The sequence below is a fragment of the Cucumis sativus genome, chromosome 3 (genome assembly GCF_000004075.3).
Source record: "Cucumis sativus cultivar 9930 chromosome 3, Cucumber_9930_V3, whole genome shotgun sequence".
Taxonomy (NCBI): Eukaryota; Viridiplantae; Streptophyta; class Magnoliopsida; order Cucurbitales; family Cucurbitaceae; genus Cucumis; species Cucumis sativus.
In genome coordinates, this window is record NC_026657.2 from 12,218,297 (window position 1) to 12,229,452 (window position 11,156).

The window sequence follows — 11,156 nt, forward strand, 5'->3', positions numbered from 1 at the left end:
GAAATGTTTAAAATGGAATTTAAAAAGGAAAAAAAAAGAGGTTTATTTTAATTTTAAGAAAATAAATTAATTAGTTGAAAGAAAGAAGAAGAAGAAAAAATAATAATAATTGAAAGCTGTAAAGCTAAGATTGGAGCAATGGCATTTTCCCACCTACTGACAAGTTCTCTGTCTTTTCAGTTTTACTAAGGTTGACCATTTGAATTTTGGCAGTTAATCTTATACTAACTACCCTTCCTACTTCTCTATTTTACTGTTCATGCCACTCTTCTTCAACTTACCCCATTTTTTATTTGGCCAAAAAAGTTATGGACCATCTTATATAATTTGCATGTACTTATGGCTAAAACATATAGTCATGCACTCATTCTTTTGCATTTTGTTATATGATCGATCATACACAAGACAAAGGACATATATTTGTCAAAAGATAATGTTGTCCTGTCTCTTCGTATTGACTCCTGGAAACTTTAAAATCATACCGCTGTCTTTTTCACACTTGGGACAAAGATATCACAAATGAATGGATTTCAACTGAAACTCAAGACTAAACTTTCGAAATCAACAAGTACATTGAAAATCTTAACCCTTAAATCAAATTTGGGTTTATATGTACACACATCAGGTAAAAAGCCAATTAAAATTGACTTTGGAAAGAGGAAACAATAAATTTTTTATTCTTTGTAAGAGAAAAATCAGGTTAACTGGTTTGTTCAAACTTGTATCATTGCCTTGATGTGGAGCGCTTTGGGAAGTACAAATCCAGCTCTTCTTTCCTCAAATGAGTATTCGACGACTTCGGAAATATCTTCACTAATACGAGCAGTGAGATCCACAGGATGTGGAAGAGCTGGCGTCATGGCTGTCTGCATTGGAACCGACACGGTAGAAGGTGTGGATGGCAGTGGGATAGGTATAATCTTTGGTGTTATCACTTCCTCTGATATTGAAGTTGTCTTTATCGGAGTCTTGGAAGACGACATATTCAGTTTCTGCAGCTTCTCATTCAGATCATTCAACGAATTTGATGAATTTGCGGAGTTCGAGAAAAGTGCGGTAGGGGTAGGAATAGGAGCAAATGGCTTTCTAACCACCATTGGTGATTCTCCTTCACCAGCATTGGCACCTAATGAATGCTTCTTTACAGGGAGGAGACCATCCAAGCCTCTCTTACCTTTAAACAACACAGGAATTTAACCATTCAGAGACAAAATGTTAGGGAAACGGTGTCATCTTTAGGAAACAACCATGCTTTTTTAATCAACCAGCACAGAACTAGCAACTAGCTCCTCAGCAGGAAAAAAAATAAGATGTGATATAAAATTCAATACTAGAGAAGACAGAAATCATGAATGTTCACAACGGCTACTGCAATTTCAGAAGTTGAGTCATACCAGCTGACAAAGCTTCAACAAATCCCTCATCAAGGTGAAAAGCCTGGTTGTTTTGATGTCCTCTGTCACTTTTCCTGCCTGGTCGGAGGCCTTTATGATCAGGCTTCGGAGTTTGAAGCAATGCTCCTCCAAGGGAAAATCTTCTACTGCCAGTACCGGCAACAGCACCGGCACCACCAGTAGACATTCTAGGACCTTTTTTCACACTCTGAGGCTTTGATGGGCTAGGTTTTGACCCATAAAGTGCCTCCTGTTCGGCAATTAGTTGCCCTTGGAGTTTCTTCTGGTCCTAAAGTGTACAATTGAAATGAAAGCAATTGTGAAGGGGGCATTTTAAACATGAAAATGTTGAACAACTGGTAAAAATTTGGAAAATAAAAGTCCGTACCCGCTGCCTGCGTTGTTCTTGCTCTTTCTCTTGTCTTAAAATTGTGTATTCCTCAAGCATTGAGAGAAGACGAACCTAGAAAACATATGAGACAGTTGATAGTGCTCGTATGAATCAGGAATGGCAGTAAAAAACCATTTATTAACAAACCCATATGGATATCAAAATCTACTTACACCATCATAGGTGAATTCAATGCCTCTTTCTTTTTCCCATGACATAGTTTTTGAAGTCAAAGCACTAACCATTCCTGTAAGAATTAATCAAGTTACAAGCAAAAATTGTCAAAATGGAATCAACGGAAAGATATTGGTTGGTTTCGTTGTACAATTGAAGGAGTTACATTTGCCAAGTAATACTTGACAATCAATTTTTTGACCCGACAATGACAGTACATAATCGTTCATGGAACAAAAAGGTGTTGTAAATTGGAATCATTATTAGAATACTTCCAATCCTTTTGGTTTACGTTTACAGCTCAAAACCTCATAACTCATCAATGTTCGAAGAAATTTCACTTCCATGTCATGCTCATAGAAAATAAATTTATAAAACAAAGATTTCGTTATATTTGAGGCCAATAGTCTTTTACCTGGAAGTTTATTAACCAATGCCCGAGCCTTTTCAGCACGTTTGAGAGTAAGATGAGCTCCTCTTCCCGCATTATAACGGTTTTCATCCTGTATAAGTTGAAAAGTAACGAAAACTAAGAACAGAAATGTATTTAGCAATCGGATGGTGTGAACAAGATAAATGCCTATGTATGTGCGCATGTCCATGAATAAACATTCTTTAGAGGAAATGATAAAATTATGAGAGTTTAGAGAGTAACCCTGTTATATTCCTCAAGCCAGCACTCCTCTTCACATGCACCCAGCCATCTCTCCACTTTCTCAAGAATTTCTTTCCTGTCAAAAGCTTCTTCTTTGAGCTTATGGATTTGACTGTCAATTTGTTCAAGCACACAAGCAGGGTCCAGAGATCCTGCAATGGAATTATAAATGCACAGGATAAGAATGAAACGCAAAAAATAATAATAATAATAATAAATAATAAATAATAAATCATAAAATAAAAAATCATAAACAAATGTTAGCAGAATAGATTTGATGGTCGTGATCTACCACAATCTATGGCATCAATAACATATTCAATAGCAGAATCTTCTGCTGGTACCACATGCAGTTGCCTACACATTTCCTCTAGCTCTAATCTTTTCTTCAAAACAAGTTCCTTCATTCTGCTTGACTTTAACTCTTCCAATCTGGAGACTTCTGCTTCAACCTGCACAACATACATTTTATTCAATCCCCCATATAAGCAGTGAAATCATGATGAATAGAAGCCAAAACAAAACAAAACTAACTACCAAAATTTTCATTATTCAGAATAACTCACATATATGATAACATCAGTAGCTAGAGCATTAGGTTCAATTATTTCGTGTTCTGAAGCAGCGACGTTGCAAGTTATATTTTGAAACATCTGTTGTTCTTCATCTGGAGTATCCATTAGTTCCCACAGGTCGAACATTGTACTTGCAAGATCTTGAAGCTGCACGAACAATGGATTATCACAGGTCCAGTTCAATGGCATTACTAAGCTTTAGAAGACCAAAGAAACATCTAACCTTCTGCATTCTTTGTAATTTGATATCTCGCAGTTTTTCAATCATAGCAGCCAACTGCTTGATGGTATGGATAGTTATATTTGTTGGTCCTTCAAAATCACCCAAAGATGGATGAACTTCAATGGCTATCTGCTTGGAATCCATGCCCAGGACTAAACAGAGTGAATCCAGAGTACGCATGTGGTTATGAACCAGCTTCATCCGATCGCTCTATTACAGAAGAAATAAGTACTTTTATGAATATGTGAGAGAGAGAGGGATCTGAATAGCCAAAAAAGAAAAGCACATTAATTTGAACCCAAGTAACCAACCTTCTCCTGCTGAAGTGCATGCAGCTGTCTGGTCAATTCATCAAGCTTCTTCAATGATAAATCAGTTTCATCCAACGCTATCTTTGATGCTGAATGTTCACAACCATTTAACTCATCTGAAACCTTTTGTATCTCCTGTAGAACTTCAAGAAATTGATTGCTTCTCTCGGATTTCATCTTCCTCATTTCATCCAGTAGTGGATGAATTTGCTTCAGTTCATCTTTCAAACTAACAGCCTTTTGATCAGACTGAAAGGACAACAAATTGATAAACCAACAACTCCAGTGGTCGCATAAGTGAAATTGAAGTTATTTGAGGAAGGAGGGGAGTGGGTTAGCAACTTTGTTATAATGGTAAAACTAAGGAAGATGCTACAGCGCTACTCTTCTCACCTGTCTTATTTGTACTGGCCGCTCTCCCATTGCAGAACAGATGGCAGCAAGTTGTGCTTCAGAATCTGCAATCGCCTGCCTCAGATGAGCTCTAGAATGGTTTGCTTGATCAACCTTTCTTCTGTAAACCTCTAAACACTCTTGTTCAAGCTCAAGCAACATTCTATCTCTTTCAGCTTCACCCTCACCAACTTCATCCCATATTATCTGATATTAAAAAATATTGCGTACAGAATGAGATCAGCCTCCAAAAGAGAGAGTTACATACAAACTTCAACAGATCAGCCTAAAAAAAGAGATTTAAATACAAACTATGTTTTACTAAGGACGATATTGAAGTTCGAGACAAACCTGAAGTTCATAAAGAAGTGAACCACACGTGGTTTCCACTTGCAGGAGTGGATCATTTTGAGTGACAGACATCTTGAAGATATTTCACCCGGGAAAGAAACAGTTTTCTCTCTGTTCTCCTCTAAGTTCTGATGGGTTAGCCAAACCTACAATAAGCAAAACTTAGAGAAGCATACTAACAAAGAAATCAAATTTTGAAAACCCCAAATTGTCAACAACATCTAAATAAGAAAATTCTTGAAGAACTTCCGCCAGCTAAACGAAACGATGATACCACCATCACAAAACTCCATTTCCCACTCATATATCTACAATGTGGTTAAATCTTTGCTAATAACCCAAATGGAAATGTTCAAATTCATCATAATCCAACAAAATTCCAGGCCAAATACATGGGGGGGAAATTATGTACAAAGCAGCTCATAGTGTTCGAACTAAGAAACAACATAATTGAAGCGAACTAACACAGTGGGTCATGCCAGATTATCAAGAAATTAAAAAAGAAATCGAAAAAAAAAAAGAGAGAGTGTGGATCTGAAAGTGAACCTGAAGTAGAATCAATGTGGTGAAGCTTGGGGTAAGAGAAGTGATTTGAGAGGGGAAGAATGAAGGGATGGAATTTTCCTGGGAAAAAGTGGTTTTCTCGAAATGTGAAGCTTGGAAGAAAGCGATGCGAGAGGGGAATTTGAAGGGGGAGAGAGACGTTAAAAGGAAAAGGGACCGTTGAAAGAGCGGTGGAAATGAAGCCATGGACCAACTGGAATTTGAATTCAAACTTTCGTAGAGGGAAGATTGTAGAGAGAGAAAAGATAGGGTTTCCAATCGCTTTCTACCCTTCTCCTTCCACAAAATTTCAAATTAAATATTAAATGTAACATTTTACTTTTTTAAAAAAATAGTTTTTTATTTTATTTTAATATGTTTGTAGAGATACCAATCCTCTCTATAGTAATTAAATAATTTCATGTACCATTTTATTTGGCTCCTTTTTAAAGGTTTAAGATTCTTCTTTTTTTTTTTTTAATTACTAATTCACAGATTTGAATGAACTATTTAATTTTGAAAATATTAAAGTTTAGTTTAATTGTTTTTTTCCCTAAATAGATTAAACAGGAAAACAATTTTTGTGGAACTTCATCCTCACGAGGGATCTCTCTCAGTCTTTTTTAAATTAAATTGATAATTTCATAGAAAAGAAAAATGAAATGGAGACAAAAATCCGACTTATGGACAAACCAGAGCATTGGTAGTATAAAGCTCAGGTGGTATAATTTATATATACCTTTGAGTAAGGATTGTTGACGTAATAAGCTCAAATGGATTATGATAATTTTAATTATATCAACAATTTAGCATATTTTTTTAGCTGTGAGCTTAAAAATTTATTGAATATTGAACAAAGTACAATAAATAATATTAATTAAAAATAAAATGGTCCAATTATAGTAATTCAAACACGATACCTTTTACTTTCGATTTTTGATTTGATGTTAAATCAATAATCAACTTAAAACCTAAAACTAATTGGACATGATAAATTTAATTATAAAATATGTGTCTTCCCAAAAGCAAAAGCTTAAGCTTAAGTGGAACTGTTAAACAATTTTCTTATACAAATTGTGGATTTTTTTTTTAAAACAATGTAAATAATATATAAGAGTGCCTTTCGGTAGGAAAAGAGTTTTGAGAGAAAATGATTATGATAATCGATCCTATGGTTATAATAATTCTATGTTATGGTAACATGCATTTGAGGAAAATAGTATAAATAATAATATGTGTTTGAAATAATGAATATAATATGTAGTGTTATGATAATATTTGTGTGGGGGATTGATTATGTGAAAAAAATTATGAAAAAAAAAAAGATACCTATAAAACTCTATCGTACCCACTCATATAGTTGAAAAGAATTCCTTAGGTTAAGGAATAGAAAAAATGGGATGTTTACAAAAATAACCATAAAAGGAAACTATGTTAGAGTGAATGTCCCTATATTTTCTAAATTACAAAAATAGTAAATTTAAAAATGAATAACCATTCAATAGCGGTATGATAAATATCATTAATTACTTATTATATCAAGAAAAAAAAAGGTGATATAAGTTGTTTTTTTAATTGTGCTACAAATAAAATTTTCATGTAAAAAAGAAGACGAGCAGGTTAATATTTTTTTAATAGATAAAAAAGAAAAGAAAAAGCAATTAATTTTAAGGTTCTAATAAATAATATAGTTTTTAAGTCCTAAGTTAACTTTTCTCTCAATATATCTTTTGTTCTTTAATTTGAAATATATCATCGTGGGATTCTCTCCTTGGCCTAGTGTGACTTCTGTTCTCTTTTTGATAAAATGTATTTTTTTTTATAATATCTTTGTTTTAACATAAATTAGAGATAAAATGCAATATTTTTTTTAAAACGTTAATGTTAAAAAAAATAAGGAATTTTTTTATTCAATGATTTAAATGAGAAAATATATAAGATATTATACGAAGATAAATCAGAAATCAAAGGTTTTTAATCCACGTTTTATTTAATTAATATAAATGTAAAAATGGACTCTTTCTATTAATGTGAATTGTATATATTGAAAATATACTATCATTTAATGTGAATAATAGGTTTTTAAATAATATGAAATTTTGCTTTCTTTTAATGTAAACTAGTAAACAACACGGGTGATGCACATGAAAATCACACAAAAAAAACTATAATTTTAACATAACTTTATGAAATTGAAAAAGTCGTCTATTCACATCCTAATGAGTGAAAAATGAATTTATTACGTAAAGAAATAATATTGTCATCTTTCGAATGTATTTTTGAATTTGATTAGTTTGCACAATTCAAATTTCATTAACATTTTGAGTTTACACGTTGTAACTTAACCATCTAATCTATATATATTCAAAAAGTGGAAGATAGGAAGGTTGTTAGTAATAGAGCATTATACAATATCACTTATGAAAGATGGAAAAGTTACATCGTGACCCTAATAACATAGAGAATTAACTAATATTAGTTATGGAATCAAAACTTTTTTTTTTTAAATAAAGAGATGAAAAGTTAATTGTAATATCTATCTTGTTGAATGTGAAAATGATTATAAACATCAAATCTATGTGAATGATACAATTGCCACTAAAGCAACACTAAAAAAACATAATAAAATAGTAAAACATCCACCAAACTCATATTTCTTTTGAAGTTATGAAATTCTAAATGTGAATTCATAATTTATTTTTAATGATTTTGTAGGTAAAAAAAGTAAAAGGAAAGACTTTAATATTTTTTCTTTATACACGTTTTATTACTTTTATTTATACTTAATAAATTCCAACAATATTTACGTTGTTTTAACAGATCAAAGTATAAGTCACTCAACGATTTCATTAATAAAAAAAATTAAATGAAAAAAAATACATGAACAAGATTCTCATTGTTAAGTGAAAAAATATTCTCAATATATTACACACGATTTAAACATAAAGAGCACAAACATATGTACATGTGTCAACCACAAAGTTGATGGTTCAAGTTTTTCCAACTTATATATATTGTGTACTAAAAAAAACCTATACATGAAAGAACAGACACAATCATACTTCTATATAAAAAATAGAAAAAAAAAACATGATTTGATTTATTCTTTACTCTTAGCATTTTATCGTGACTTGTGAATATTAATGAAAAGAAAAAGAATGAGATCTTTATAACCAAAATTTGAAAAGGAAGAATGTGAAAGGTTAGGGAATGCGAATAGTTGGGAAATAGAATATTAAGAGACATAGATAAATGTAAATGAATTTGGATAAATTTAAATGACATAATTAATTGTAGTGAAAATTTTTAATTTTTGAGAAAAGTTATAATAAGGAGATGAAGAGTAAAAAAAAAATATTTCCACTAAAGCAATCGTTAAAAGTTATAATTAAAATTACACAAACATTAAATTTATGTAAACGACCAAATTGCCACTAAAGCAAAACTAAGAAAAAGTTATAATAAAAGGGTATAATGGGGCTAACAAATTTCTCAACTTCCATTCTTTTATATATACTATAAATTATTGATAAAATGTGATTAAAAAGAATTGTTAAGCAAAAAAATTCGGCCAATTAAACTTCATCATATCATAGTAGCAAAATAATTATAAATTGATTGAATTTGGATAATTAAGTTTTCTCATATCCAACTCAATTGAGGCCCTAGATATACAAATTGGACCAACAAGAATAATGCGCATAAACCCAAGTCCAACGAGCATAGGGCCCACAAGCCCACCAAGTAAAAAGGCCCAAGTCCACCTAAACCTCATGAAAATTCTCTATAAATAGAGACATTTGTCATTCATTTGGCGTCTTTAGTTAAAGGATGAATTGAAGCTCTTAAGAACTAAAGTCATGAGATTCTCTGCAACATTATGAAAATCGAAGAACAAGTTCTAAGACTTTCTGAAAATCAAAGAACAAGAAATTCTAAGTTTAAATTTGTATTCAAGATAAAACATCAAATGAGTAAATACTAGAGATTGTGTTCACAATATTTATAAATCAATATACAAAGTTCGATTTCACGAATTACATTTCTTCAAAATTCTCGTGTGAACACTTTCATTTTGTGTAAATTAGAGATTAAAGATAAAATGTGATTTCTTAAAAAAATATTTATATTTTGGATCAAATGAGAAATTCTTATGGTTAGAAAAAAATTGAAACCGTAAAAAAAGTTAAAATGATTTTGATAGAATTTTCTATATTTTGTAAATAGTTTCAACGATTTGACGGTATTTGAAAAAGTACCATCTTTGAAAAAGGTTGAAAGTAGATTGTGAGTTTTTTTTTTTTTTTTTTTTTTTTTTTTTTTTAACGTTGGACAGAATTAGAGATAAAATGTGATTTGAAAAAAACTGTTTGCATTAGAGTAAATTAGATATTAGAGAATAAAATGAATTAAATATTATAAGATAAACTGATGTAAGGAGACTATATAACAAACACACTAAATAATGTTTTTTCAAAAAATATTAATAGCTTCAAAAATTAATTAATTCAATATATATTACATTAAGTTGTAATTGGTTAAGATTTTGGACCTTTTTGTCCTCAAACAAAAATCATAACACCCATTTTAAGAACTTTAATTTTATGACTAGTGCAAAAATTAGAAATCATCTCCAATAATAAATTCCAACCCGACTCTCTAGCTCATTGATTATAGTATATCTTTACAAAAATTAACGGAATTCATTGCATTTACAATATCATGATCTTTTATTTGTAAGACTCGAGACAAGTCATTTGTGATTCATAATATATTTGAATCACAATATTTTTCATGAGATGCATATTGAAAACAAAGTCAAATGACAATATTGAATTCATTAGAATTCGTGCTTTTATACTTTTGTTCTGAATTCGATCGATTGTGCACCGTTGTTGATCTTACTAGTAAATTGATATGATACTTATATTATAATAATGAACAGAAAGAAATTATATTGTATCATTTAGTTAAATAAAATAAATATGAACATAAGTAATGTAAATATGTAAATTTAAAAATTGCATACAAAAAATAATACATTTTTCTTGAAACATTACTGAGAGAGTGAAAGTTTGGATCATCGACTTTGTTGATTTTTTTTTTTCTAAATATCTGTTAGATAATAAATGAAGACTAGGAAATAAGGTAAAGTTTTATCTTAAATGATTTTTTTTCTCAAGTTATATTTATTTTAATAAATCAAATTATAACCCTTTTATTGAAATCATTGAAATTTTAGGAAGAAAAATCAAATAGAACTTTGTGATTTTGCATGAGCACAGCCTATGCACGAGTATATGAGGGACACATATTTTACTCGCTTAGTAAATCCTTACGAGAACTGCAAGTATTTTAATTTTAATGATTTAAATATGAAATTATCTAGGATATTTCTATCACTATCGCGAGTAAAATGAACAAGTTGGAAAATCAAAAGTTTATCCAAACCGTTTTGGATAATACATTTTATTTAACATGGGTAGAAATTAGAGATTATAACAATAATCTAAATTTTATATTTTAGAAAGCAAAATTATTTTAAATACAAGCCCTACATTTACATTATGTAAGTTATAAACTCAATCTATTTTTAAATAAATAAATAAATATATATATATTATAAATTATGTAATAACAATATAAATTTTTAGATTAAATTATAAATTTAGTCTGTCACTTTAAAAGTATATAATTTAGTATCCACGGTTATAGTTAGAATTTAGTCTTTTTGGTTTATAAAATTATAGAAAATAGTATTGCTAGTAAAAACTATTTATAAAAATCAAAGATCATGTATAAAATTTTATCAAACTATAGACTAAATTTTAATTTTCTCTAAATAATATAAACTAAAATTATAATTTAATCCATCTTTTAAACATGAATTACATTTATAAATAAAATAATAATTACGTCCACCAAATATTATTGAATAAGTAAAACCATTTGTGTGATTTATAAATATATAATATAAAATACATTTAAACATTTTAAAATCTATCACAAAACACACGTTTGGAAACATAAAATATAAGCTTGTTTTAATTAAATTGAATCTCTAATTTACAAAATTTATACTAAACCTATCCTAGTTACTTTAGAAAAATTTAAACCATTCAAAAATATAATTGGATCAATTATAA

The 11,156-nt window shown here is 29.9% G+C and overlaps 1 protein-coding gene across 1 annotated transcript; it reads right to left on the minus strand.

The window, feature by feature from the left end:
• Positions 1-469: 469 nt before the first annotated feature.
• LOC101208337 (65-kDa microtubule-associated protein 3) lies at positions 470-5,287 on the minus strand. The gene is made up of 13 exons (XM_004148078.3): positions 5,014-5,287; positions 4,468-4,613; positions 4,117-4,323; positions 3,724-3,972; positions 3,413-3,622; positions 3,181-3,336; positions 2,907-3,066; positions 2,615-2,766; positions 2,375-2,462; positions 1,959-2,032; positions 1,783-1,857; positions 1,395-1,683; positions 470-1,174 (listed from the first exon to the last, which is right to left on the minus strand). The coding sequence occupies exons 2-13, from the start codon at positions 4,537-4,539 to the stop codon at positions 714-716; spliced, it is 2,193 nt and encodes a 730-aa protein (XP_004148126.1). The 5' UTR covers positions 4,540-4,613; positions 5,014-5,287; the 3' UTR covers positions 470-713.
• Positions 5,288-11,156: the final 5,869 nt, after the last annotated feature.